The 27,693-nt window shown below is 54.9% G+C and overlaps 1 protein-coding gene across 9 annotated transcripts in view; it reads left to right on the top strand.

Annotated features, from left to right (window-relative positions):
- Positions 1-1,268: 1,268 nt before the first annotated feature.
- Positions 1,269-27,693, top strand: part of TRPM2 (transient receptor potential cation channel subfamily M member 2) — a 50,463-nt gene continuing 24,038 nt past the window's right edge. The window contains exons 1-11 of one of the 9 annotated variants that reach the window (XM_019963445.2): positions 1,269-1,529; positions 9,640-9,899; positions 10,588-10,676; positions 15,106-15,274; positions 16,410-16,590; positions 17,112-17,278; positions 18,796-18,976; positions 19,507-19,568; positions 21,457-21,657; positions 25,538-25,640; positions 27,444-27,565. In XM_019963445.2, the coding sequence (XP_019819004.2) occupies positions 9,726-9,899; positions 10,588-10,676; positions 15,106-15,274; positions 16,410-16,590; positions 17,112-17,278; positions 18,796-18,976; positions 19,507-19,568; positions 21,457-21,657; positions 25,538-25,640; positions 27,444-27,565 (1,449 nt within the window). In that variant the 5' untranslated portion in view covers positions 1,269-1,529; positions 9,640-9,725. Of the gene's footprint in view, positions 1,530-1,595; positions 1,654-1,833; positions 2,212-3,930; positions 9,900-10,587; positions 10,677-15,105; positions 15,275-16,409; positions 16,591-17,111; positions 17,279-18,795; positions 18,977-19,506; positions 19,569-21,456; positions 21,658-25,537; positions 25,641-27,443; positions 27,566-27,693 lie in introns of those variants that run through there. The other 8 variants (XM_070795761.1, XM_070795752.1, XM_070795772.1 and 5 more) reach the window with 8 other exon arrangements.

Here is a 27,693-nt window from a genome sequence, read left to right on the forward strand (position 1 = left end):
CATGAGATACTCGGCCTTAAGTGATATTTCCACGAAGGCCCTGGGATACATGAAAATGAAAGCCAGCCTGTCCGACGGCTTTGCAGTTACTGCTGTGTCATGAAATATTAACTTCCCTTTAGTATGCTTTTAGACGTGAGATGACTCTCGGGCCAGAGGGCATTGGGGAAGGAGCCCTGGGCGAGAGCGTGGACAGAGCTGCTGAGAAGCAGCTGCGGACACGGGTGGGTCTCCGCTTCCTTTGCCTGTTGACTAGGGTCTGAGATGCCTCTTAGGGGTTGTGGCTGTCCATGTAGCAGGATAACCCCTGTGATGGCCACTCACTGAGCTCCTGCTGCTCTGAGGATGCAGCTGTGGCAGATGGAGCCTGTGCCCCTGCAATGTGAAGTCCTACAGACCAGAGTTGCAATCTGGTGGACCAGCCATGATGCCTAGGTGCTGTGCCCCTGCAGTGGGCAGCCCTGCATATGAGAGCTGTTGGGTAACAGCCACCATTGCTGGTGCCAACCACCTTGGAAGAGAGACTCCAGTCATCTTCAAAGTACTTGAGAAAATGATCTAGTGCTGTCCAAGGAGCTCTGATGGGTTCTGACACTTACCCCAAGCTGCTTGGAAACCTCTGGGTGGTGGGCGAGTGAGACAGGGGCCAGCCATTGGCCAGGGCACCTGGGGCACTTTGGTCAATGCACCTAGCAGCTTTGCAGAGAGGCAGAGGCAGATGGAGGCGAAAGGCCCTCCAGAGGAGGATGCTCTAGGCAGGAGTCTGGACACTGCGTCCATGTACCCAGAGGAGGAAATGAGGGTCAGCTGGCAGCCCCTGGCCCTGCAATCAGAGGGAGCACGGGACCCTGTTCACTTCCCTAGGTCATGAGGCCGCACGGGGTGGCAGCCAGGAAGGAGAGGGCAGAGGGCTGCTGTGGGGTGAGAGATTTGTGGTGAGGGAATTTGGGGTTGTAGGAAAAGCTTCGATCAGTTTTTCGGGAGTCAGCATTCAGTCCTCTCTGTGCTCCAGTCAGGAGGACTGGGAAGGTGCAGCCAGGGTGGAGATGAGGCACCTGTGGGTCCGGGGCAGCACCTGCTGGGGTGAACCCTGTGTGGAGCTCCTCCTGGTGCCTTGGATCCTGCCTTACAGGGAATGGGCTCCTGGCTCGGGGCCCCTAGGAAGATGGGGCAGGGCAGCTGCAGACCAGTAGGGGAAGTGGTTCACCCAGTCTCCGGGCCCCCATTCTCCGACACAGCCCCAGTACAGTCCTGCGCCCCACCTCCCAGCGGTTAGGACTTGTTAAGAACTTCCTCCGGGTTCACACTTGGCGCCAGCCTCTTGGGAGGGGATCTGGGGAGGCGGACCGGGCTCCAAAGGGTAGTCTCTCCTCCTGGGCTCTGGTCTGGAGTGCGGAACGGGGCGGACTGCGCTCTCTGGAGTCGTGACGCGGAACACGCTGCGGGGGCCCCGCGGGGCCAGGGCTGCGGTCCTGCTCAGCCGCGGAGGCGGCGGCGCGAGTGACGCGAGAGCGCGGGCCTCTCAGCGGGTGGGTACGCACGCCGGCCCGGGTGGAGGGAACCGAGGTGCTGCGGAGGCGCGTATCAAGGGCAGGATGCCCCAGGATCCAGGGGGAGGGTCGGGCCGGCACAAGGCTCGGAGCCCAGGCTGGGGTGCGTGGGCCAAGGGATGCGGCTGGGTCCGGGCGCGGGCGCGGGAGCTGGGGGTCGTGGAAGGCTGCAGCAAGCTCCAAAGTGTGAGTGCGCCGGAGTGCAGAGGGCTGGGCTGGGCGCGGCTCGGGCTGCCGTGCGGGCTGCAGCGGGGGTGCGGGGCTGCAGCGGGGGTGCGGGACTGCTGCCACAGGCAGGCGGCTGGCCGAGTGCGGATGTCCGCTGGACTGCGGCGCGGGGCGCAGGCGCTGCGACACGGCTGGGTGCGGTCTCTCCGGAGGCGCCGTGTCGCGACTTGGGGACATCTGGGACTTGGCCATCTCAGGCTCTTCCTCTGACCCGCGCCCCCAAGACCTCCCGGCCCAGTTCCGTGGTTGGCGGTTCCTTTGCCCTTCACCCGCATGTGGCTATTTTTAGTCTTCGAAGTGCTGTCACAGCCAGGATTTCAAAGGATGCTGGAGGAGGAGCTCAGGGAGCAGCTACAGGGTTAGAGGAGTGGAGAGGGGGCGCACACAGGGCAGCAGCCAGTGTGCCCAGACCAGCACGTGGTTCTGTTTACCGGTGAGTCTTCTGGGGTGGGGAGGGTGGGGTACCAGGAGGAGCCCTGTCTGGGTGAGTCCCCATGGGAACATTCACCCTGTGCTCCTGTCAGCCCCCCACTCCTCTCTAGGGCCACAGGTTCACGTTTTGTTAGTGTTTTGTGCTGGATGACATTTGTAGGTGAGCATGTTGTTACTGGAGAAGGCGATGGCACCCCACTCCAGTACTCTTGCCTGGAAAATCCCATGGACGGAGGAGCCTGGTAGGCTGCAGTCCATGGGGTCGCTAAGAGTCGGATACGACTGAGCGTCTTCATTTTCACTTTTCATTTTCATGCATTGGAGAAGGAAATGGCAACCCACTCCAGTGTTCTTGCCTGGAGAATCCCAGGGACGGGGGAGCCTAGTGGGCTGCTGTCTATGGAGTCGCACAGAGTCGGACACGACTGAAGCGACTTGGCAGCAGCAGCAGCAGCAGCAGCATGTTGTTACTATATTCAGGCCTGCTGCTGCTGCTGCTGCTGCTGAGTCGCTTCAGTCCTGTCCGACTCTGTGCGACCCCATAGACGGCAGCCCACTAGGCTCCTCTGTCCCTGGGATTCTCCAGGCAAGAATAGTGGAGTGGGTTGCCATTTCCTTCTCCAATATTCAGGCCTAGTGGTCAGATTCTCTTTCTTCTTGGAAGTCATTTCCTTTTAGAGTTTTCTCAACATACCTGTGCTAATTGTTGTTGCTTTTCTGTCCCTAAATCATGTTCAACTCTTTGTGACCCCACGGACTGCAGCACGCCAGGCTTCCCTGTCCTTCACCATCTCCCGGAGCTTGCTCAAACTCATGTCTGTTGAGTTGGTGACGTTATCCAACCATCTCATCCTCTGTTGCCCCCTTCTCCTCCTGCCCTCAATCTTTCTTAGCATCAGGGTCTTTTCTAATGAGTGGCTCTTTGCATCAGGTGGCCTAAGTACTGGAGCTTCAGCTTCAGCATCAGTCCTTCCAATGAATATTTTGGATTGACTTCCTTTAGGAATGACTGCAGTCAATCATCTCCTTGCAGTCCAAGGGACTCTCAAGAGTCTTCTCCAACACCACAGTTCAAAAGTATCAATTCTTCCCCACTCAGCCTTCTTTATGGTCCAACTCTCACATCTGTTCATGACTACAAGAAAAATCATAGCTTTGACCATACAAACTTTGTCAGCAAAGTGGTATCTCTGCTTTTTAATACACTGTCTAGGTTTGTGATAGCTTTTCTTCCAAGGAACAAGTGTATTTAATGTCATAGCTGCAGTCCCTGTCTGCAGTGATTTTGGAGCCTGAGACAATAAAATCTGTCACTGTTTCCATTGTTTCCCCATCTATTTGCCATGAAGTGATGGGACTGGCTGCCATGTTCTTCGCTTTTTGGATGTTAAATTTTAAGCCAGCTTTTCCACTCTCCTCTTTCACCCTCATCAAGAGGCTCTCTAGTTCCTTTTCAATGTCTGTCATTAGAATGGTGTCATCTGAATATCTGAGGTTGCTAATTGCTCATGGAGAATTTTTGCTATATAACAGGGTGGCCAAATTTGCTTTTAGGTGAGATGTGAAGAGAGCAACTGATGGTGTGATTCTGGGGAAAAGAACCCCAGAGAAGGTTTGATGTGGGGGTTGTAAGTTCATTGTCAGCTTGGTTTTCTGGACTCTCCCAGGGCTTAGACTGTTGGGCAGGGGTCTGGGTGTGGTGTGGAGGGTGTGGGTGGAGGGGAGGAAGGGGAGGGTCAGGCCAGACTCCCCCTGCACTGGGCATGGGAATGGTTACACATGGCTTTGCCCTTCAAAGTCTGATGAGTGGTGGGTGTGAGGAATGGTGTTTGACACGTTTCCTAGGGACCTGTTGGCAGCTGGGATTGAGAAGATGTGCACAAGCCTCTAGGGAGTGTGCTGAGATGGGCATGTGTGAATCCAAAAACTGTGAATCTGGGCAAACGCACTTGAGTTTCTTGAGACCAAGTCCTTTATTGCTCCTTCTGTCACTTGTCCCGTAGAACAGTGGTCCCCGACCTCTTGGCTCCAGGGACCAATTTCGTGGAAGATAATTTCCCCACAGACCGGGATGGGGGAATGCTTCTGGAATGATTCAAGTGCATTACATTTATTGTGCCCTCTGTCTCTACTATTATCACATCAGCTGCACCGCCGATCAGCAGGCAGTAGGTCTTGGAGGTTGGGGACCCTGGCTGCAGGACTGAGCCCTGGAGAGTCCCGGTCCCCTTACAGATTAGCTGCCCAGTTGTGAGATTCTCAGAGCCTTCTTTTCCTCTTCTGTCACCTGGAACATTTCCTGCGGGTCTGCTCCCCCGAGACGCTGACTGTGAGGTCTGGCAAGCTGCCGACTAGGACAGCATGTGGCCCTGTAAAGGCCACTCTCGAGTAAGCCCCCTTTGCCATGAGGGGTGTGCCAGGCGGCTCCTGAGGACTGCAGGGCCAGCGCCGCTCACTGCTTGCCTCAGTGCATCCTGGCTGCTATACAAAGACCATGTTCGGTGGCTCATAAGCAGCAGACATTTATTTCTCACAGTTCTGGAGGCTGGCCATCCAAGACTGTGTGGTTGGTGGTTCTGGAGACTGGAAGCCCAAGACTGCGTGGTCAGTGAGGGCCCACTTTGGGAGCAGACTCCTGTGTTCTCACGTGGAGGAAGGGCCCTGGGGCTCTCGGGGGTCTCTTTTACAAGGGCATTGATCCCATTCATGTAGGCTCCACCCTCCTGACCCAACCACCTCCTAAATGCCCCATAGGAATTTTAGGGGAACACAGCCCATCCCATTCTGGCCCCTCAAAATTGTGTCCTTCCCACATGCAAAATACAGTCACTCCATCCCAACAGCCCCCAAATCTTAACTCACTCCAGCATCCACTCCAAAGTCTCCCCTAAATCAGATGTGGGGAGACCTGAGGTGGATTCACCCTGGGGCATAGTCCTCTCCAGCCGTGAGCCTGGGGAACCAGACAGTCAGTGGCACTGAGCTCCAGTTCACGTGCTCGATGGACACACAGGGAGGCTAAAGGAACCGAAACATCAGCATTGGAGCAGAGAAAGGTTTACCGCAGGGCTGAACAAGGGCAGATGGGTAGTTTGTGCCCCCCAAATCTGGAACCCCTGAAGCCTTCAGCAAAGCATTTTTAAAATCCAGGCCATTGGGGCAGGGGGGCAGTGGTCACAGGGTATGTGATCAGCTCGTGCATGGCTCTCTAATCAGCTCGTGCACGGCTCTCTCATCTCCCACTGGTTGATGGCAACAGGGCAGGGTCTCGGGGGCTAACATCATCAGTCCTCAGGCTCCAGTAGGTCTGGGGGCTACATGCTTATGATCATCAAGTAGTTAACATCTTTAATTTGGTGGAGGTGGGGCTTTCACGCGTGTAAAACCACTCAGGAAATGTACAAGAGAGGATGTGGGCAACACACCTGCCCTGGGAAGTCCCCCTTATAGGGTCCTGCTTGGTTGCAATAAGCTGTGTGCTTCCAGAACGGAGTGGAAGGCCAGGCAGAGGGTGGACATTCCCATTCTGAAAGGGGAAGTGGGAAAGAAGGCAGGGTGACAGGTCCTAAGTGAGCCCAAAGCCTTGAGGACCACTGGGGGATGGTCCTGCCCCGAGGCTTTGCTGTGCAGAGCCCACTGCACCCTCCCGGCTGGAATCTCAGGCCAGGGGCTCTTCCGGTCTGGGGCCGCCCCGCCCCCACACATTGCCGTCTGCCACAGGCTTTGGGCACCTCCATCCTTCAACTCTGAGTGGAAGTAACTATGTGTAATCTCCTGCCCCCAGCCCTGGGGGTGTGCACATCCCTGGTCAGAGTGCAGGCCATCATGCATGGTCACCCCGTGCCACACCAGGCCACTCCTGGGGCTGCTGAGGAGGCCAAGATGGGAGGGGCGCAGGGCAGCTGGGCCCCCAGGAGAGCATTCTGCCCTGTGTGCCCTTTCCCTCTGGGCCTGTGCTGCCCCCTGAGCCATGAGATGCCTTGGGTCCCATCCTCCCTTGTCACGGAGGCAAGTCCCGGCCTCTGTTGACTCTGTTGAGATGCTGTCTAGTCTCCCTGCTGGATGAAAACGGCCAGCCCACCTCCGTCCCGAGCAAGTCCAGCCATACCTCTATGTTCTTCCCTGAATAAGCTTTCTCAACCCTTTCTGTGTCAATAGGCTGAGCATCTCCCAACTCTCTAAGCTCTGAGTCTTTTGTGATTAGAAGTCCATCTTTAGGTCATTTCTCTCTTCTTGCATTTTGTTGTAAGTACTCAAGAGAAGCTTTGCTGTACTTTCAACACTTTGCCTACATGTTTCCTCAGTCAAATTTCATCACTCACAAGTTCTGTCTTCCACAAAACACCAGGAAAGAAGCAGTCCACCAAGCTCTTTACCTCTTTATAACACGATTGCCTTTCCTTCAGTTTGCAATAACATGGTCCCTGTTTCCATCTGAGACTCATCAGAATGGCCTTCACCACCCCTCTTTCTACAAGCATCTGCTGGTGACCACTTAGGTTTCTCTAAGGAGGCTGGGGCACTGCCTACCACTCTCCTGTCCCGAGCTGTCGCCGCACTCGTTCTGTGTGCCCGTGGTGATGCAGGCTTTTTCTAGCACTCCTCTGAACTCTTCCACTCTGCACGCTGCTCAGGTCCAAAGCTGCCTGGGCGTCTGTAGGTGTCTGTAGCATCAGCACCCACTCCTGGAAACAATGTCCTGAGTTGTCGCGGTGCCTCCACGGGAGGGAGGTTTGGCTCCCTTCCTCTCCGCAGGTGTGAGCACGTCTGGGAGTGACCCTGGCCCAGAAGCAAGGGGGCAGGAGCTGCCCAGGGGGAGGAGTGAGGACAAAGAGGTGAGAGGTGGCCTGAGCCCTGACCCCAAGTGCCCAGCACTGAACTGAATAGCCCAGAAGAGGGTGGGCCAGGGAGGCCAGGTGATGGCAGGCGCCTCGCTCCCTGGCAGATCCCAGCCCCCCTCCACCAGAGCACGGTGACCACGTGTTGAAGCTAGATGAGAAGTGTTGGGAGGGGAAACTTCCTCTGCTTCCTGTTTTGGGTTCTTATGGTTGAACTAGAATAAAACTGACACAAGACTGATCAGCAGGAGAAAAAGAAACTAATTTAATTTCATGCACCTGGAGGTCCCATAGGCATGGGACCTAAGAAGTGGGCAAAGCAGGCAGCTTTTAGTATAAAATAGTATATTTAGGAAAAGAAACCATACACTAGTGAAGAATTGACAGGGCAGTGACACTTAAGTTTGGGGTCCCCAGCGAGTGAAGGATCTAAAGAGTTTGGGCTTTAGTCAATGGAAGAAGTCGCAAGGCTGGTTTACACAGGCCTCTTGGCCCCGAGCCTGCATCTCTGGTGATAGAGCCCTTCTGTCTCTGGGTGCAGGGGTGCACCTTTCACAGGAGAGGTTTATGCCCTGCTCCCAAGGAGACGGAAGGGAGGGGAAGAGTGGCCCTCTTTCGTTGGTTGTCTCTTAAGGAATTTTTGTTGTTGTTCAGTTGCCAAGTAGTATCCAACTTTGTGACCCCATAGACTGCAGCACGCCAGGCTTCCCTGTCTTTCACCATCTCCTGGAGCTTGCTTAAGTTCATGTCCATTGAGTCAGTGATGCTATCTAACATCTCATCCTTAAAATTCATTCAGTTCAGTTGCTCAGTCGTGTCTGACTCTTCGCGACCCCATGGACTGCAACATGCCAGGCTTCCCTGTCCATCACCAACTCCTGGAACTTGCTCAAACTCATGTCCATTGAGTCAGTGATGCCATCCAACCGTCTCATCCTCTGTCACCCCGTTCTCCTCCTGTCTTCAATCTTTCCCAACATAAGGGTCTTTTCCAACGAGTCAGTTCTTCTTAAATTTTAAAATTCAAAATAATCAGTATGTCTCTGAGGCGCATTTTGGGGCCACCTATGCTGGACCCCACAATGGGCAGAGAAAGGACGTCAGTGACCGTCAGTGACCGTCTTGTATGGGGGAGGGTGATGTGGCCAGAAAGGGCTTTGGGGTGGGACAGGGAGGGAGACCTCACGACCTGTCCTCTGCCCCTGTTCACACCCTTAGCAGCCGGTGGCAGTGGGGCCTCCCTGGATGACACCTGGGGTGAAATGGGTGATGTCATGAGATTTCACTGTGGGCGTCTTGTCTCCAGGGAAGCTCATGGGGTCTGCACGTATTTATTTTCACATTCATAACCTGAGTTATGAATAACTGAGTAAGCAGTAGTCATACTGCTTACCGAGGCCCCAGTGATGGAGACCAGGTCAGAGCAAGGGTTTCAGAAAAGAGGATCTGTTCTACTTGGAGGGTATGTGTCACAGAGTGCAAGGCTCTGCCACTCCCAAAACCAGCTCTGTGGGCAGTGGGGGCTTTTCTTCTTCTGGGAAAGCAGAAGAAGTGACCCATGTCTGGAAGCAGGAGGCTGGGACCCCATCGTGAGCACTGTGTGTGAGGACTGGGCGGTTTCTGCACTGGTCTTGGGCTCCCGGGCATCACCGGGCACACAGGAGCAGTAGGGGTGGGCATGGTGCTCTTTCTCTGGCCCTTCACAGTGACCAAAGAGGATGAAGGGGCATCTGGGCCCCGTGGCTGTACACGTGCCTCGAGACTGCCCACACCTGATGAGGCCAGAGCTCGGGCAGTCAGAAAAATGTGCAAACCAGAAGGCAGTGGGGCCCCACAGGAGGAAACACCTGACTCGCCCTCCCTGGCCCACTGCAGCAGCCCGGTGGCTGGCTTCTCACCTTGGGTGGTCTTGGGGTATGACAGCTTCAAGTGGGATCTCATTCCCTGACCGGGAATTGAACCTGGGCTGTGACGATGAGTGCACTGAATCCTAACCACTAGACCACCAGGGATCAGTGGCTAGAGTCAGTAACTAGTGGTTCGGTTCTTGACTATTTTGAAGAAAGAAATCAGCAAAGAGATGAAAAGCAGTGGGACAAGTAAAGTGTGTATTAAGAACAGGATACTTGCAAATAGACACCTGGTCAGGTTCACAGAACTGTGTGCAGCGGGGGCAGCTTAGATGGCTTATATGGGGCCATTTTCTGGGTCTTTGTTTTCCTCTGGCCAATTATCCTACTTTCTGCCCATATCTGGGCTGACTCAGGGCCCTCCCCTGTGTGCGGGTACATCTTCTAGCCAAGACGGATTCCGGCACGAGGGTCTCTGAGAGGTTGACAGGACATATTATGGGCTAGTGCTCCTTCCTTTTGGACCCCCACCAAACGTTTCTGTGCTTCTGCAGAGGGGTTGGGGGGAGTCTCCTTGACCTCAAGGACGAAAACTGTGGTTGTCTTGTTTTTATTCCATCAGAGCTTAGCTCCTCTCTGCTCCTGCCAAGGTAACTTTTCCTTGAGATATTAGAAGGAGAATTTCCTCAAAATGTCTAATTGCTCACGTTGGGGCCCACCCACCTCCTACCTCACTTCCAGGCCCCCTGGCTTCAAAAGCCAGAGAGAAGCTTATTTTGAGGTAGCAGGACCAAGCCCGTTCTGTGGAGCCTGAGCCGGGCATCAGGATGGAGTTACTGGCGAAGAGGCATCGGGATCAGGCCAGCTCCGGGGAGGAAGACAGCTTTGGGGTGCAGCCCAGGAGGGTGGCCGACCTGGCCATGGTCCCCAACCTCCGGTGGAGCAGCACCGGCCTCTGCAGGAGAACGAGGTCGCAGTGCCTCTTCAGCAGCTGTGAAAAGGTAGAGCTGGGGTCACTGGGTCCGCCAGGGCCCTGGTGGGGCACAGTGACCACCTAGTTTTGCTGGGGACCACAACCCAGCAGAGGGGACCTGGAGAGAGCACTGGGGGCCCGGGTCCGTGCCCCTGGGTTGGTTCCTGTCCTGGTTCCAATTGGGAAAGTGCTGGGTAAGCCCCACACCCACCTGCCTCATTGTGCAATGACTTTGCCTCCTTTACCCAACAAGGAAGGCCCAGGCACCAGCTGAAGCCTGGGTTGGCTGCACGGAAAGCCCCAGGCAGGCTTGTGTTGGGGACATTTGAATGTCATACACCACTGGTTGGGTGTGAAGATGGTGTCTCACGTTTTAGCCTGGTCCCACAGATGTGGGCGGGTGTCCTGATACTCATGGTCACCTTTGCATCACACTGTTGTTCCCGAGGAAGGCAGCGCTGACCTACAAACTGTAAAGGGCTGTGGAATCCCAGGGGCCCGGGAGGAGCGGTTCCCCAGGTTCCCTCCTCCCTCTGGGGTCTGCATCTGAGGGTCTCCGGCAGGTGGTGGGGGAGGCCTCGGTGTCCTGTCTCTGAAGGAAGACCCTGAAGGGTGTCAGGGCTCACGGGTGGGCCTGAATGGGGTGTGGGGTGTGGTTTTTGGAACGGCACTGATCTAACTGCCTGAGAATCTCTCAGTGACCTTTTTACCCTCAGCAAGGAGACCTGAGTTCATGGATTTCTGACAACATCAAGAAGAAAGAATGCATATACTTTGTGGAAAGCTCCAAACTGTCTGATGCTGGGTGAGTGGCTTGTTCTGTTCCCACTGGTGGTTCAGACAGAATAGAATCTGCCTGCAATGCAGGAGACCGGGTTTGATCCCTGGGTTGGGAAGATCCCCTGGAGAAGGGAGTGGCAACCCACTCCAGTATTCTGGCCTGGAGAATTCCATGGACAGAGGAGCCTGGTGGGTTATAGTCCATGGGGTCACAGAGTCAGACATGACTGACTGACTAACACATTTATTTCCCTGTTTCCACATGGAGTAGCTGACCAGGGCAGGGCTGACAGAGCCTCAGCAGGGGACAGTTCCAGTGTATATACCAGCCTGGGGTGCTCGGAACATTCCCCTCCAGATATACCCTAGTCCTCACTCTGCAGCAAACAGGCCTCACTGTTTCTTACTTCCGCTCCTTTGTCACCTGGTGATGCCGCCTCCACCATGGGGCCCTCCTTGACCACACTCAGGATGTAACCCGTCCCTCCACCGCACTCTGTATTTGTCTTTTCTGCTGCACTGCTATTATGTAGCTTTGTGGTTTTCTCAGATGAGTTCTGAGCTCTCACCGTGGCTGAGTCACTTTATGACTTCCCCACTAGACAGATAGCCATCGTCCAGCTCAGACTGTGAACAATACAGAGGGGAGGGGCATGCCGTGTCTGGATGATGGAAGAGGATGATAATCTGGAGCCAGAGGTGCATGATCATCGACCATGATGCTGTTCCTCCTGGGACGTGCCCAGGATGTTGTCACAAAAAGTGCCCCATTTGGGGGTTCACACTCCAGCTTGGCTCCTCTTCAGACAATGGCCCCCCTTCCTCCTCAGAGGCCATGGGGGACCCCCGCATCAGAGAAGTTTGCCATCCGGATCCAGCTGATGGCCTCAAGGTTGTATTCAGTAGTGATCAGAGTTCAAGTTTAGGCCAGTTGCTCTGACCATGTGCAGAGGGCTTTGCACTGAGGTCTGTGATTTTAGTTTTTAAAGCAAGCTTACAACAGTAGGCCCAGGTTTCCTTGCAGGAGTCATTGGCTCCAAAACCCTTTGAAGAAGGTTATTGCGGAGCCCGGGTCTGGTCGGTAGAGGTTCAAGGGGTGCCATCTGTGCAACCTCAGCCCCTCCTGTCCTCTGAATTCTGAACAAATAGCAGAGAAACATCCACAGGGGTCAGTGAGGGTTGGGGTACAGTTTGTATCTGAGACAGAAATGGGGCTCCTTCCTGTTCAGTGTTTCTGTCCCTCTTTGAAGGAATGGCGCTCAGGATATGTTTGGCTCTGAAACTTCTGAAACACCTTTCTTGGTACCTGGACCCATGCGAGGAGCAGCCATGGGGGCTGTGTTGGGGTGGGCGGTGGGTGGGGCGGGCTGTTACTTGAGTGTGTGTAACTCCTCATGGCAGCTTCTTCCTCATATGTCCCGAGGTGCTGGTGAGGGGAGGGGAAAGGGGGTGGAGCCCCACTTACCCACATGGGCCAAGAGTGCTATGAAAATTCTCTGATTATTCAGCTTCTGGGTCACAGTCTGTGGTTTCCTGCTCTGGGTCAGGCTTGGGAACACTCTGTTGATTGAAGACCTAATCTCGTTGGGGGATGGTTGAAAGAGAGGAGGGGAGGGTGTGGGCTATTCTGGGCTGTTACAACTTATGAGAAAGTTTGGGGTGGCCTTGGGCAAGGACACAAGACGGAGTCCTTGTCCTGGCGGCCCCCTTCCCCACCTTGGACCCAGCTTCCTCCTACCTGAATGGAGGTGCTCACGGGTGGTGCTCAGGGGAGCCCTACAGGTCTAGAAGTGATCTGAGTCCCCTAAGGGGTCATGAGAGCTTCCCAGGTGGCGGTAGTGGTAAACAACCAATTTGCCAATGCAGGAGACAGAAGAGATGCAATTTCGATCCCTGCGTCGGAAAGATCCCCCGGAGGAGGGTATGGCAACCCACTCCAGTACTCTTGCCTGGAGAATTCCATGGGCAGAGGAACCTGGCGGGCTATGGTCTGTAAGGTCGTAAGGAACTGGACACAACTGAAGCAATTTAGCATGCCTGCACACAAGGAGTCATAGAAGAAGGTGGGCTCGGAGTTCCTAACGGCTGGGCCAGTGCTCCTGGGCCTGAGGAGGCCCCGGCCTGAGCAGTGGGACAGGGGTACTGAACCCAGGAGACCAGGAGACAGAGCACAGGGTGGGCCTTGGCCTCTTGATTTTCTGCAGCCTCGGTTTTCTGCACGGTTAGTTAACCTGCACAAATTTTATATGTTAGCTTTCATCTAGAACCTTATTTGGCCCTCACAAATTCTGCAGGTCAGGGGTCAGAGAATGTATTTTTTTCTCCCATTTAATGATTGAGAAGTTGAGAGTCGGAGCCCCTAAGGCCACATTGCACAAGCTACAGGGAAACCCATTTTCTCTCTCTAGGTCCGGTCGTGTTTTCCCCTGGGGTCGCTGGGCTCACGTCTCACCTGGTGTCAGATTTTTTGATTTGGTCTTGTCTGTATCTTGTCTTCTAGGTCACCTGTTACTAGCTAAAGTAGCACTCTAAAAAAATGTGTAGATTTCCAATTTAACAAGCTGTGAAGAGCATAGTTGCTGTCTCCTCTCTCTCCTCCCACGAACGGCGTTAAAGGAGTAAAATGATTTCAACCCACCAAGACAAAGGAGGAAGGGAGGAGGTGGCAGTTGAAAAGAGATGACGGGTGTTCTCTCTGGGGGGCCATGTGCATCCCTCTAGCCCCAGCTCTAGGTGTTTCTGCTTTGAGCCTACACCGTGTGCTTTTCTGACCTTTTTATTTTGAAATAACTATAGATTTATAAGAAATCGTGAAGATACTGCAGATGGACCCCTCGGTCCCACCAGTGGTTACTTCTTCTACCCCACCATCCATAACACCTGGCAATCACTCATCTGCTCTTCATTCCTACAGTTGTTTTGGGTGCTGAATGTCACACAAGAGGAATCCTTCACAAGGTGGTGTGTCAAGGCTGGCTTTTGTCACCCAGTGGAATGCCTCTGTGATCCGTTCGAGCTGTGTGTGTTGATCCTAGGCTCCTGTTTGCTGCAGAGGAGCCAACCAGCCTAGATCATAGTATTTGTAGTGAGGTTTCGGTAGATGACAAATAATTGGATCTTAGTATGTTTTATCCACTTTGCCAATCTCTGGGGCTTCCCTGGTGGCTCAGTGGTAAAGAATCTCCCTGCAATGCAGGAGACACAGGAGACATGGGTTTGATCTCTGGGTCAGGAAGATCCCCTGGAGAAGGAAATGACAACTCACTCCAGTATTCTTGCTTGGAGAATGGACAGAGGAGCCTCGTGGGTTATAGTCCATGAGGGTGCAAAGAGTTAGACAGAACTGAGTGACCAACACTTTCACTTTCATTGATAATGAGGACTTAAGTTTGCCATTGTATTTTTTTGTTTGTTATATTTCTCTATTTTTCTTTTCCTGCCTTTCTGTGGGTTACTTGAACTTTTCTTAGAGTTCCAATTGGTTTATCTATGCTATTTTTGCCTATATCTCTTTTATAGCTTTTTAGTGGTTGTTCCAGGTACTACATTATATATATTTAACTTATCACATGTTACTGATATCCATGTGTATTGGGAACTCATCCTAGTCTCCTGGTGTTGACATTCACCAGTTTGTGGGAAATGTAGAAACATTCCCACTTTTACACCTCTTTGCCCTTCCCCATTTATATTATAACTGTTACAAAATTTCCTCCACATACATATTAGGTCATGGTGCAATTTTGCTTCAACCGTCAAATATACTTCAGAAAATTCAAGAGGAGGAAAATGTGTTTATTCAGGTACCCGTAGTTTTACTCTTTCCATTCTTCTTTCTTTGTTTTCAACAAGTTATTGACCAGAGACAGAGCAATACATCTTAACACATCTTTCCTCACCTGAACACTGTTGACTAAAGATGTCTCAGTATTCACTTACAGAACAAATAGCCAGCCGTAGGCATTGGTGTCTAAACAAATCCCCTGCTTGACAACATGCTAATATTCCAGAATTCCTCCTTTTATCATTTCCTTTCTGTTTAGAGAACTTCCTCTAGCCATCTTCTTTGGGGAAGTTTGTTTGTTGACCAGTTCCCTGGTTTTCTTTCATCTGAGAGTGTCTTGATGTCCCTTTCACGTGGAATGATATTTTTGCTGGATGCAGAATTCTGGGTTGGTAGTTTTCATCTTTAGAAAAATGTTGTGTGGATTCTTCCTGGCACTAATTTCTGACTTCTGATTCAAAATCAATTGTGCAATTATTTTCCTCCAACAGGTAAAGTATCATTTCTGACCTTCAAGACTTTTGTCGTTAGATTTTAGATGTTTGACAATTATGTGTCTCCACTGACTCTGTGGCTGGGGTGCCAGTCATGACTCCACTGGGCCTCCTTTATCCCTGCTGAGGAGAGGAGCAGGCATCAGTTGCCCCTGGTGATCCCGCTGCCTTTGCAGGAAGGTGGTGTGTGAGTGCGGCTACCCACGTGAGCAGCACCTGGAGGAGGCCACCGGGTCCCACACCTTCCAGGGCCAGGAATGGGACCCAAAAAAGCATGTCAGAGAGATGCCAACAGACGCCTTTGGTGACATCGTCTTCACGGGCTTGGGCCAGAAAGTGGGAAAGGTTGGTTTCCATGACTCCATTGTTCTTACGATGGACCAGAGCCCACCCTAGGTGACTGCAGTGGCCGGACCTCCTTAGGGAGGGAGTGAGAGGCTGCAGAACCCACCTGCCCAGTGCTGGGGGTGGGGTGGAGGGCTCTGCATGGCAAATAGAGCTACATGGTGCCCTCAGGGGATTTGTTGCCAGGGCTCCAGGAGAGGTGTGGGCGGGGCACAATGGCAAGTTCAGGGGGTGGCCTGAATGGCTTTTGTCACTGCCAGGAGGGAGCAGGAGAGCACACGGCACGCAGGCGGGGGTGATGGGCAGTGGGGAGGCCTTGGGGCTGGCAAGGAGAGCCAGTAGTAGAGCTGAGAGCCCTGCAGGTGGTGGAGCAGGGTGGGTTAGGGCCCCAGGCCTGCCCGGGGGCACGGGGGTGCGGATGGGAACAGCAGGGGGCCAAGGCCTGGCCGGCGTCTCCCTCTGGTGCTGCGAATTTCAGGGTGGTCACTGGGCCAGCAGCGTTGCCAAGCAGACTAGGGCCCCACCCCTGCCCTGCTGAATCAGAGTCCCAGTCCCCTGGCTTTAACCCACCTTCTGGAGGGTTCTATGACAGCTCGTGGGTAGCTCTGCCCTGAGGGGTCTGGTGGGGTCACTTGTTTCTGTGCTGCAGTTCTGGGACCCCAGCCTCTTATTGGCTGGGTGTGATCCTCCTCCTCGATTTCTTAGAGTCGCTGCCCACATGGCCAAAGAGGCTAAACAGCATGTTGTACAGGTGAACTTGGCCCCAGAGCTGCCTTCCTCAGCACCACCTCCAAGCCCCACCCCTCCATGAGCTGCTGTTGATGCATCACCACGTTGCCTTGTGGGGAGACTGGAGTCAGGCCGTGGGGCTCAGGCTGGGGCACCGTCAACAGAGAGACCCCAGGGCTGCTCCCCTCCCTCCCCCCGGTTGGCCTCTCTTCTCAGCCCTTGCCTCCCCTTTCTCTCAATTGGCGACCTGCTTGGGGGCAGCCACTCTTGCTTCGTCTGGACCCAGTGTGAGCGTCTGTCCACCTGCCTGCCTGGGGCTGTCAGGCATGGCTGGGGCAGGGTGGCCAGGTTCTGGGGCCTCGGTTGGCCACCCACTGACCCCCAGGGTCTTCTGACCTCCCTGCAGTATGTCCGCCTCTCCCAGGACACTCCCTCCAGCCTGATTTACCAGCTCATGACCCAGCAGTGGGGCCTGGATGCCCCCAACCTGCTCATCTCCGTGACCGGTGGGGCCAAGGACTTCAAGATGAAGCCCAGGCTGAAGAGCATTTTCCGAAGAGGGCTCCTCAAGGTGGCCCAGACCTCAGGTAGAGCAGGGACAGAGGGACTGAGGCCCAGACCATGGGTGGTGCTCAGGCCTGGGAGTGCTGGGTGGGCGAGAGGACCCCTGGAAGGCAGAGTCAGGGCCTTGGACTGGCCAGCCCTTGTGGATCATCGAGTTGGGCCCAGGCCCGGGCCAGGTGGGGAGTGTCTGATCAGATTCACCCACTTCCTACTGCTGTACCTGGCTTGCTCATGGTGTAGACCCAGCTCTGGTTGGCTCCCCACTGATGATGCTTCAAAACAGAAGCATTTAGAGAAAGTTCTGAGATGCCATGTTCCTGAGAGCAGGACAGAGGGAGGCAACAGGGAGGTGGGGGAGAGGGCAGGGCCTACAGTCAGAGACGGGGTCGCCTTCCTGCCCCCACCTGACCGAGCATCGTGGAACATCACGGGTCCTGACTGCCACAGGAAAACCTGATCGTGGTGGGGCTCACACCTGACAATGAGTTTGAAAGCCTTGGAGCAGAGTCTGCAGGGCACCAGGTGTCCCTCTGCTCCTCCCCAGGGGCCTGGGTCATCACCGGGGGGTCCCACACTGGCGTGATGAAGCAGGTGGGCGAGGCGGTGCGGAACTTCAGCCTGAGTGGCAGCTTCTGCGAAGGGGAAGTGGTCACCATCGGGATCGCCACGTGGGGCGCCCTGCACAACCGGGAGAGCCTGATCCACCCCACGGTGAGCTGGAGACTGCTTCTGGGCGGGTCGGAGCACAGCAGGGAGGTGGTGGGGTAGGATCTTAGCCAGCGGTCAGTGAACGGGCCACCCCTTGGACACCCAGGGTAAGTGCAGTGTCACGGGAAGTGGCTGGATAGGGACGTGGGAGACCCAGGCTCAAATCCCCCCCAACCCCCCAGACCCTGGTGACCCCAGGAGAGTAAGCACCTTGCCTGGACTCTGGTTTCCTCCCTCAAGATCATAGGATGGGTCCACGTAAGAGCTGCCAGAGCTGCCGCTGGTCTGGGGGCCCTCCTAACACCACTCTGATGAGAAATGGACTTTGCAAAGGTGTAGCATGGCTGGGAGCATACAGCCTACCAGCATCTGGGTTTTCAGATCCCAGAGCCTGGCCTTTTAGCCCAGGGCTCAATAGTTCCCTGTTTCCCCTCCCGTGAGCTTCTCTTCTGAGCTTGAAGACAAAGCCTTCCTGCGTCCATTCACCTGGGTGCAGGCCTGAGAAACAATTGCTTAAATGTGAGGATGTGAATTGGAAAAGAGAACTGGTTCATCCAGTAAGATTTTTTGAGGACACAGCAGATTTGGCATAATGAGCACACGGAAGTTTGGGGGGAAACACTGGCCCCAAAATAAAATTCTCCTTGACACACCGAGGAGGTGTGATGACAACTGTCCCACGAGGTTTGACTGATGAGCGAGGCTCTGGCCTTCCTGGGGGGGAGCTGTGCATCCACTTCCTGGGGAGCACGTCCTCTGCAAAATGACTCCTCATGTCAGTCACAGATGCCGGTCACCAGGCCCCTCGGCTGCTGTCCTTCCGTGTCCACGTCACAGATGTGCTTAGTGGGCCGGATGGGCTCTGTCTTGAACGTCGTTACAGAGTGGAAATTTGAGGCCGAGAGATACTGGCTGACTTCCAACATCACGCTTCACTTTTCTCCCCATCTTGAGCTCAGAGGACTTCCAGCGGCACCACCTGCCCTCCTCTGTGGCATCCAGGGGCCGTGTGCACAGGTCCATAGCCAGCTCTCCTGGACCTGTGTCCCAAGTGACCACAGAACTGATGGCTTAAAGCAACGGAGTGTATTCTCTCGCATTTCTGAACACAGAAGACTGAGGCCAGTACCACTTGGCCAGAATTGAGACGTGGGCAGGGCCGGGCTCCCTCCAGTGGCTAGAAGCTGAACTCCCTGCCTCCTCCAGCTCTGCTGGATGCCACTTTCTTGGCTTGGGCCCACATCGCTGCAGTCTCTGCTCTTGGTCACGTGACCTCCTCCTCGTCTAGGGACACTTGTCATGGCATTTAGGACCCACCTGGATGGTCTGTGCTAAGATCCTTAGCTTCATCACGTGACCAAAGACCATGTTTCCAGATGACAGAGCATTCACAGCCTCCAGGTTTTAGGACCTGATATCTTGGCGGGGTGTATCACTTATCCCGCCTGCTAGAGCACCCATTCCTGGCGTGAAAGATGTAGAGCTGTCTGTCTGTCCTGTCCACCTCTCTCCATCCCCAGGGCGGCTTCCCTGCCGAGTACATCGTGGATGAGGGAGGCCAAGGGCACCTGACCTGCCTGGACAGCAACCACTCCCACTTCATTCTTGTGGACGATGGGACCCACGGCCGCTATGGGGTCGAGATTCCCCTGAGGACAAAGCTGGAGAAGTTCATATCGCAGCAGACCAAGGAGAGGGGAGGTGAGCGGGGCCCACTTTCTAGGGCACTTGGAGGAGACGGGAGCAGGCTGGTCCAGGGGTCTGGGGCTCAGCTGGCCGTAGCCAGGACATTTGGTGGGTGGGGTGCTGGGGCGGCCATCAGAACACACCTGGACATCTGTATACTTGGTCAGGGGGTCATCTTCTCACGCCCCTTTAACATAAGGAAAGGCTAGGCAGGCACTCAGGACACAGAGCACCCTGTGGTCCCTTCACTACACACACACCTCAGTCCGGAAACCAGAGTGTGAAGGAGTCAGAGCTCAGGCTTTGATCTCATTTCCTCTGTGGCTGGGGTGGGATGGATCCTAGGGCGCTGGGAGGTCAAATACACAGGGTTCTGCACATGTTTTGCTGGTTGGTTAGACACCTTTGAGCTGAGGTTTTCAAGTTCCACTGCATATTGGGGTTCCCAGAGTGTTGTTAGGCTGCAGCAGCTGGCAGGAGCGGGGAAGGCCCCAGGGGATGCTCGGAGCCCATGGTCCTGAACTATGCTCCCTGCTTCATCCTAGGCGTGGCTATCAAGATCCCGATTGTCTGCGTGGTGCTGGAAGGGGGCCCCGGCACACTGAACGTGAGTCCTTTTGGGGATGGGTGTCTTGGGTCAAGTTCTGTGGTGGGTGAGTAACTGCCCAGAGTGCTGTGGCCTGCCTCCCAGGGAGGCTGTCAGCAAGAGGGGGCAGAGAGCCTGTCCACTGACAGAGGGAAGTGCGTTCACCATGCGCAGTCTCTCTGGGTGGGTGGGCTGGAGCCTCCTGAGAGGCCCTGCCATGGGAGGGTCAGTCCTGGGGCTTGACCAGCACAGAGCAAAGAGGGGTTCCAGAGGGACTGCAGCCCTCACCTGTAGGACCCCTGGACAGCCTGTGGGGGGCTTCTATAGCTCTGCACTCAGGCTCCCAGGAGGGGTCCTCAAAGTACAGCCCTCAGCAACCCCCAACCCCAGCCCCTTTACACTCAGCAGCTGAGTGTAAAGCAGGTTCTGACACACGGCCACGGAGCTTCATGCAGAACCGATGTCCAGCAGGGAGTGTGCCTGCCTCATGGAACTCGGGCCAAACTGACCTCTGCCATAGGATTGTAGGATGATTACAATTGCAGGATTGCCCTGGAGAAGCTGAACTCCCTGCCTCCTCCAGCTCTGGTGGATGCCACTTTCTTGGCTTGTGCCCACATCACTCCAGTCTCTGCTCTTGGCCACATGATGGCGGCCGTGGGTCCTGTCATCCACAAGGATGAAGTGGGAGTGGTTGCTGTCCAGGCAGGTCAGGTGCCCTTGGCCTCCCTCATCCATGATGTACTCGGCAGGGAAGCCACCCTGGGGATGGAGAGAGGTGGGCAGGACAGACAGACAGCTCTACATCTTTCATACCAGGAATGGGTGCTCTAGCAGGCGGGATAAGTGATACTCCCCGCCAAGATATCAGGTCCTAAAACCTGGAGGCTGTGAATGCTTTGTCATCTGGAAACACCATCTTTGCTTATGTGATGAAGCTAAGGATCTTAGCACAGACCATCCAGGTGGGTCCTAAATGCCATGACAAGTGTCCCTAGACAAGGAGGAGGTCACGTGACCAAGAGCAGAGACTGCAGCGATGTGGGCCCAAGCCAAGAAAGTGGCATCCAGCAGAGCTGGAGGAGGCAGGGAGTTCAGCTTCTAGCCACTGGAGGGAGCCTGGCCCTGCCCACATCTTGAATTGGGGCAGAGCATGATGTTCTGTTTATGTTTAGTAAACTCAGGGGGTCAGCATAGGTCCTGGGGTGCCTCGGGGGGCAGGATGTGTCTGATCCCCCCCACTACCTCCCAGACTCTCCCGCAGCAGTGCTCAGAGCAGGTCATCCTTCCTGCTGTGGTGGTGCCCATTCCTCACGGTGCTCTCACCCTGGTCTCTGGGGGTCTCCCTTCATGTCCTTGTCTGACCCTGGGTCTCAAGGAGGGTGTGGAACTCTGGCCCAGGCAGTGCCCCATTCTTTCTGGGGACGGCTCTCGTGTCCACACGTTAGGGGGTGGAAACGTCCCAATCTTTCATGACAGTGGTGTCAAGTGACAGGCCTGAGAGAGGTGGCATGTCGGGTGTGTACCCCATGTATATCAGGGTCAGCGCCCTCCCCTCTGAGCAGAGGAGCGCACCAAGTAAATGTCTTCAGTAAACTTCCCAGCAGGGCTTTCCTGGCGGCTCAGTGGTAAAGAGTCCCCCTGCCAATGCAGGAGACGCAGGTCTGATCCCTGGGTCAGATCCCCTAGAGAAGGAAATGGCAACCCACTTCAGTATTCTTGCCTGGAGAATCCCATGGACAGAGGAGCCTGGCAGGCTATAGTCCATGGGGTCACAAAGAACCGACCACGACTGAGTGACTAAACAACAAGAACAAACCTTCAGTAGCCAGACAGCAGGGCTCTCGGAGAACCCTCCGTTTTAGGAGGAGTGGGTGTGGGTGGGCTCATACTGGCCCCTGTGTTGCAGACCATCTACAATGCTATCACCAACGGCACCCCCTGCGTGGTTGTGGAGGGCTCGGGCCGCGTGGCTGACGTCATCGCACAGGTAGCCGGCCTGCCCATCTCTGAGATCACGATCTCCCTGATTCAGCAGAAGCTGAGCATGTTCTTCCAGGGGATGTTTGAGACCTTCACTGAAAGTAAGATCGTGGAGTGGACCAAAAAGGTGAGGCTGATGGGTGCGTCAGTTACCAGGTGTGAACCTGCAGCCATAGGTTAGACGCTGTCAGCCTGGCCAGCGGGACCAGGACACGCATAACCGAGACTCAGAGGCCCTGGCTGACCTGGGCTGGGCACGGGAGCCATCTGCAGGGGTGGGGGCTGTGAGCCAGGCAGGCGGGGAGCTGTTGGCTGAGGCAGCACGCTGCCCTGCAAGGGAGGATGTGCTGGGCCTCCACCTGCAGAACTCCAGGTGGACAGGTAACACAGGGCAGGAGCCACGGCCATCCTGGAAGGAGGACCCTGTGCACTGGGTGGGTGTGAGGCTGGTGCTGAGGCCCTGGGGGTGGCAGAGGGGTGGGGAGCCCAGATTCAGGCAGCTGGGGTGCTGCAAGTGATGGCAGTGGGTAGCAGGGCCCACCTTCTGGGGTTGTGAAGGTGGGGAGACATGTAGATGTATCAGATGGGGGCCTGAGTGGCTCTGGGAACCATGTGGTGATCTGGGGGTGGTTTCACATGCACCCCCAGATAGAGGCATCCGTGGTCCGGCCCATCCTAGGACCAGCATTCCAGAGGGAATCCCGTCGCCAGTGGTTTTGGAGACTCGAGTCCTGGGAGGGAGCTAGTTCCACCCAAAGAGGGGACCCCCACCCTGCCATGGGAGGAGATGCTGAGTGGAAACACAGGGAGCTGGGGACCTGACCTTGGGGCTACACATCCAGGGACAGATCATTCAAAGAGGACTCAGCCTTGCTTTGCGAGCCTGCCTGTCCTCTCTCCTTGTTTTGGGACCATTTTAGATTCTTGGAAAAAGCACAGGTCGTAGAGGGTTTCTGTTTATCTTCACAGCTCCCTGCTGTCAGTGCCCTACGCAAGCCCAGCCCGAGCGCCAGAACCGAGCAGTCAGCTCTGGTTCATCACTGTTGACCAGACTCGGGCTGTCCGGATGGCTGGGACCTGAACCATCAGCCTGTTGTCTTCATTGTCTCTTTTCTTTCTCTCTTTCTAGTGTGACATTTTCTAGCTAGCCCACTGGACTCCAAAGAGTTTTCTGGAACGTGACCATATGAACTGGATGATAGTGGGCTGCTCTGGTCGAGGGAGTGGGCGGGGGTCTCTCGTACATGGCTTTCTGCCCATCCCCTCAACTCCTGAGCAGTGAACTTCATGGGCACCCCCACTCCGAATGGTCTGGCTCGGACCCTTCTCCTGACCCGTGGGGAGAGCATGGCTGTTATAGCCCAGGACCACGATTGCCCTGCATTTCAGTAATTTTGCTGTAAAACGCATCAGTACTTTGCTCTTCCATGGCTAGAGTGGGAGATGACACCGGATACAGGCAGGTGAAGACCTTGCAAGGCTTCTTCTTCTGAAGACCTTACAGACAGGCTTCTTACTGGGCTGGGAGGGGAGGTGGTGCAGGAGTGTACATGGGACGTCTCTCCAAGTCCTGGAAAGAAGGAGCTTCTCTTTCACGCCCTTTGAGTCAGTTGGATCATCTGGGGCATTTGGAACGGGCCTCAGAATTGGTCAAATCCCCAGTGCAGATTTTGGGGGTCCTGTTGAGCTCTACAGAGGGACACATGGCCTGGCCCCAGCCTCCAAAGGCGGGGCAGGTGGGAAGGAGAGTGGCTAGGCGAGCCCTCGACACCCACGAAGTCCTTGACTGGTAGAGAGCCCTGCCGCCACGGCCGCCCCCCAGCCCCAGTGGTCCTACTGACCCTGCAGTCCGGCCATGCTCTGAGCCCTTGGGGCCTGGGCTCACCTGTCCTGAGGTCCCTTGACCCCTGTTTCCTGGCAGGATTCTTTGTGGGATGGAGGCAGTCAGGGCCTCTCTGACCCTCGGTTTCCCCAACAGTAAGTTGAGGCTGACAAAGCAGTTGGGGTCTGTGTCTGTCATATATTCCGTAGATGCTAAACCAGATTGTTAAATCTCCTGGAGGCTCACAGTTTAAGTGCCTGACGGTCTCCTTTCAGGGCAAGTCTGTGGAGCAGCTTGGTTCTAACCACGTCCAATTTCAGGCCTTGTGGACCAGCCAAAGACCAAGCAGAGGGTTGGGGCCCCCGATGGGAGCTGGGTAGGGGGACGGCAGCAGGCGGCCCAGGGCGAGCAGGACAGGTTCCAGAGGCAGCACAGCGACCCTCTCTCGCCTGTCTTCTTGTGGCCTCAGCGGACCTCTTAAGGCTCTGGGGGGTGTTTTCACTGTGGACGTCAAATCAGCTCTTCATGGAGCTGGTGGGTATTGGCCGGCAGGCCTTTGGCCTTCCCTCAGTTAGCTTGTAAATTATTCAGGCGATTCTCAGAAGTGGGTCTAATCTGCTGAGATTTAAAGGAGCTTGTGTTATCAATCCATTCTGAGTCAAGGCCTGAAAATGGTGTTTCATACATGCCAGTCTTCAGCCAGGGGGCTGCCCGCGATGGTGGCTCCTGTTCAGTGGGGAGGGGGCCCCCAGAGCTGTGATCACTGATTCACTCCACACGCCTTGGGGCTGCTCTGCCCCATGGTGGGTACACAGGTGCAGCCCCGGGAGGATGCGGATATCTGCCCTGGGGGTCTTCTTGTTGACCCGCAGCCAGCACCACATTGCTGGTGTCAGGAGTGCTGGCCCTCTCTCAGAAGTCCTGCTGTCTTATCTACAGATCAGGGGTGATTGGGGCTTAGACTCAGAGGATGGAGCAGGGCCACCTGGGAAAGTACTTAGTGCCTGGTCAACGCACAAGCTCAGTAGCTACTCTGTCCTGTGAATCAGGAGTAGGGTTAAATCCAGGAGAGGTTTTGGCTGGAGGATGAGGTAGGGTTGGGAAGAGAGACATTTTGGCATTTTGGAGTTGACATGAAAGCTGGATCCTGAGGGATGGGGAAGGTTGGGGTCTTAGAGGTGGAGGCAGGGTGTATGAGGTGCCCTCTAGGTGGGAGAAGTCTTTATAGAGGGTACAGAGGCAAGAGCCATGTCCAGGCTGAGGGGAAGGGGGTGGGGGAGGGCAGGAAAGCAGGTAGGGCTGGGCATGGTGGCCTGGGAGCTGGGAGTGGAGTCTGAAGATTTGGGCTGTGAGGAACCAGCTGAGGCCCACCCCTGCCTCAGGGTGAAAGTTCAAGGGAGCAGTGACTGGTGGCAGGTCTTGTCATTAGGTCGCTCAGTCATGTCCAGCTCTTTGCGACCCCATGGACTGCAGCACTCCAGGCTTCCCTGTCCATCACCATCTCCTGGAGTTTGCTCAAACTCATGTCCATTGAGTCTGTGATACCATCCAACCATCTCATCCTCTGTCGTCCCCTTTTCTTCCTGCCTTCAATCTTTCCCAGCATCAGGGTCTTTTCCAATGAGTTGGCTCTTCCCATCAGGTGGCCAAAGTATTGGAGCTTCAGCTTCAACATCAGTCCTTCCAATGAACTTTAAGGACTGATTTCCTTTAGGATTGACTGGTTTGATCACCTTGCAGTCCAAGGGACTCTCAAGAGCCTTCTCCAGCACCACAGTTCTGGCAGCTGAGAGATGATAGGTAGATGAGATGGGTGACAGCTAGATAGAAAGGGGACAGGAAATAGAGGATAGATAGATTGGTGATTGACAGGTAGGTAGGCAGGGCCCAGGCAGAGGACCAGGCGGAGGTCTTCAGTTAAGCGTTGCTGGGTGTTGAACAGATACCACTGATCAGTGAGCTGGAGATTCTACCCCAAAGGCCACTCGAAAACACCATGTGTTTGGTCCTCACACATCTTCATCTTCATCACCGTCTGGGCGTGGGGGCGAGGCAAGGTGGTGGTCCTGGCCACACGGCAGGAGAGACTCCTGCCTGGGGCTCCGGTTCTGTGTCCAGGGCCTTGGTTCTTCAGGTGCTCTTTGAAGAGGTTGGGGGAACCTCATGCGGAAAATGCCTGTTGCAGATTCAAGACATCGTCCGGAGGCGGCAGCTGCTCACTGTGTTCCGGGAAGGGAAGGATGGCCAGCAGGACGTGGACGTGGCCATCCTGCAGGCCTTGCTGAAAGGTGAGGGTCAGGCGCGGTGAGGATGTGGGGGAGGAGCCAGAGTCCTAGTCCAGAGGAAAGACCACCCATGGGCAGACGGGCTGGTCAGAGAGCAGCTGGACCTCGCCACGCCACCTCACGCTCCCCCTGGGCAGGTGGTGCCAGTCACTGATGTTGGGGTGTAGGCGCCTTTCTCAACTCACCTTCTTACCTGAAATCTGAGTGCAGCCTGTACTGATTTACCCTTTCATGGTCTTCACAGTTCCTCATAAAATTCTAGGGTGGGAAGAAAGAGCCTCGGATGTCCGCTCCTGTCTCCCCACTCTCTGTCTCCTGTCTAACTCCTGTGTCTCCAGTGACAGAGTCCAAGTGCAAGGGAGACTCCAAACTTAGGCATCCGGGAGACCATAGAACTCTTGGCCAACTTCCACTCCTTAGTCTCATTTCTGCCCTTCAGGTTGTTCTCCTGGGACCCACACTTCCTGCCTCTCCCAACTCTGGGGTGAGACCCATGCTTCCCTGTCCTTCCTGCCGGCATGGACCTGGACATGACATCCCTGGTGCCCAGGAGCATTTGTTCTGGGCTGAATGGCCCCTCACCCTGCAGGGAGGCCGGCCCCAGGCCAGCAGCGATGGCAGAGCGGGAAGCGTTCACTCTGTTTCTGTGCACTGGTCCCCACGCTGTGGGTGTGGGTCCAGGCTGCTCTGCGCCCTCACCCACACTTGGTCCTGTCAGTCCGTGAAGCTGTAGCCCTCCTGGTGGGTGTGAAGCCAGATCGCTGTGTGGTTTGAATTTGTGTCTCCGGGCTTGTTGGCCATTTCCATTTCATCTCGATGAAGTGTCTGTCAGATCTTTTGTCCATGTTTAATTGGTTATTTGTCTCTTTTGTGGAGGTTTAAGAGTTCTTGGTATATCCTTGTGCAAATCCTGTGTTGGACCTATATGCTGGGATGTTTTCTCTTGGTTCATGGTCTGCTCTTTTATGTCCTCCAAGGTATCTTTAGGGAGCAGAAGGGATATACACGTATCTATTCAATTTTTTTGCCACACCGTATGGCCTGTGGGATCTTAGTTCCCCAACTGGGATCAAACCCACAACCTCCTGCAGTGGAAGTTTGAAGTCTTAACCGCTGGACCACCAGGAAAGTCCTATTGGTAACATTTTAGTTTACCAATTTTTTTCCTTCATTATTTATGTTCTTCACATCCCAGGAAATCTTTTCCTTTCCTGCGGTTGCAAATACTTTCTTCCATAGCCACAGCCTTTACGTGTAGGTTTGTGATTCATCTCAGGTTACTTTCTGTGTGTGTTGTGAGGTAAGGGTCGGAGTTCTTTTTTCTTTTCCCTAAATAACAACCCATGTTTTAAAATGTTAGTCCAGAAAGAGCAGAAACTAGTTGGGCAAATAGTTGCACTGAGAACCGGGGTGAGGTGGTGGTTCTGCAAACAAGGCAAAGAAGGACATGTGCTGGCTTTCGTGGTCTAAGCTTTGAAAGTGAATGTTAAAGTGCCTGCCTTCCAGAGAACCGTGTCTCCTTTAAACTTAGGGCGGGGGGCTTGAGCAGGACCTGGGGCCAGGGCTGGGAGCTGGGGTAAGCAAGAGTGAAGACAGAAACCCAAAGATGGTCTGATGGTAGCCTGAAAGGAAAAGTGATTGCATGAAGGCGTGTGTGTGGTGGGGTGGGGCGGTTCGTGACTGAGCACCTTATCTATTCACTTGAAACGATGGGGACGACTTGCTGACCCCACTCTGACTTTGTTGGGCTTTGAAGTGGCTCTGAAGCCCAGATGAAGTCCCCAGTGTGTGTGCTTCTACCTGTAGCTTCTCGGAGCCTCGACCACTTTGGCCATGAGAACTGGGACCACCAGCTGAACCTGGCGGTGGCGTGGAACCGCGTGGACATTGCCCAGAGTGAGATCTTCACCGATGAGCGACAGTGGAAGGTGAGACTTCCGGGGTTTGCCCTAGGGAGGGGCTGGCTGGGGCTTGTCCAGACTCCAGCCCTGTCCTTGGTGAGGGCGACTGGCATGCCTCCTCCTCCCGAAGTGGGAGACGACAGCATCCCTGTCTT

The sequence above is a fragment of the Bos indicus genome, chromosome 1 (genome assembly GCF_029378745.1).
Source record: "Bos indicus isolate NIAB-ARS_2022 breed Sahiwal x Tharparkar chromosome 1, NIAB-ARS_B.indTharparkar_mat_pri_1.0, whole genome shotgun sequence".
Lineage (NCBI taxonomy): Eukaryota > Metazoa > Chordata > Mammalia > Artiodactyla > Bovidae > Bos > Bos indicus.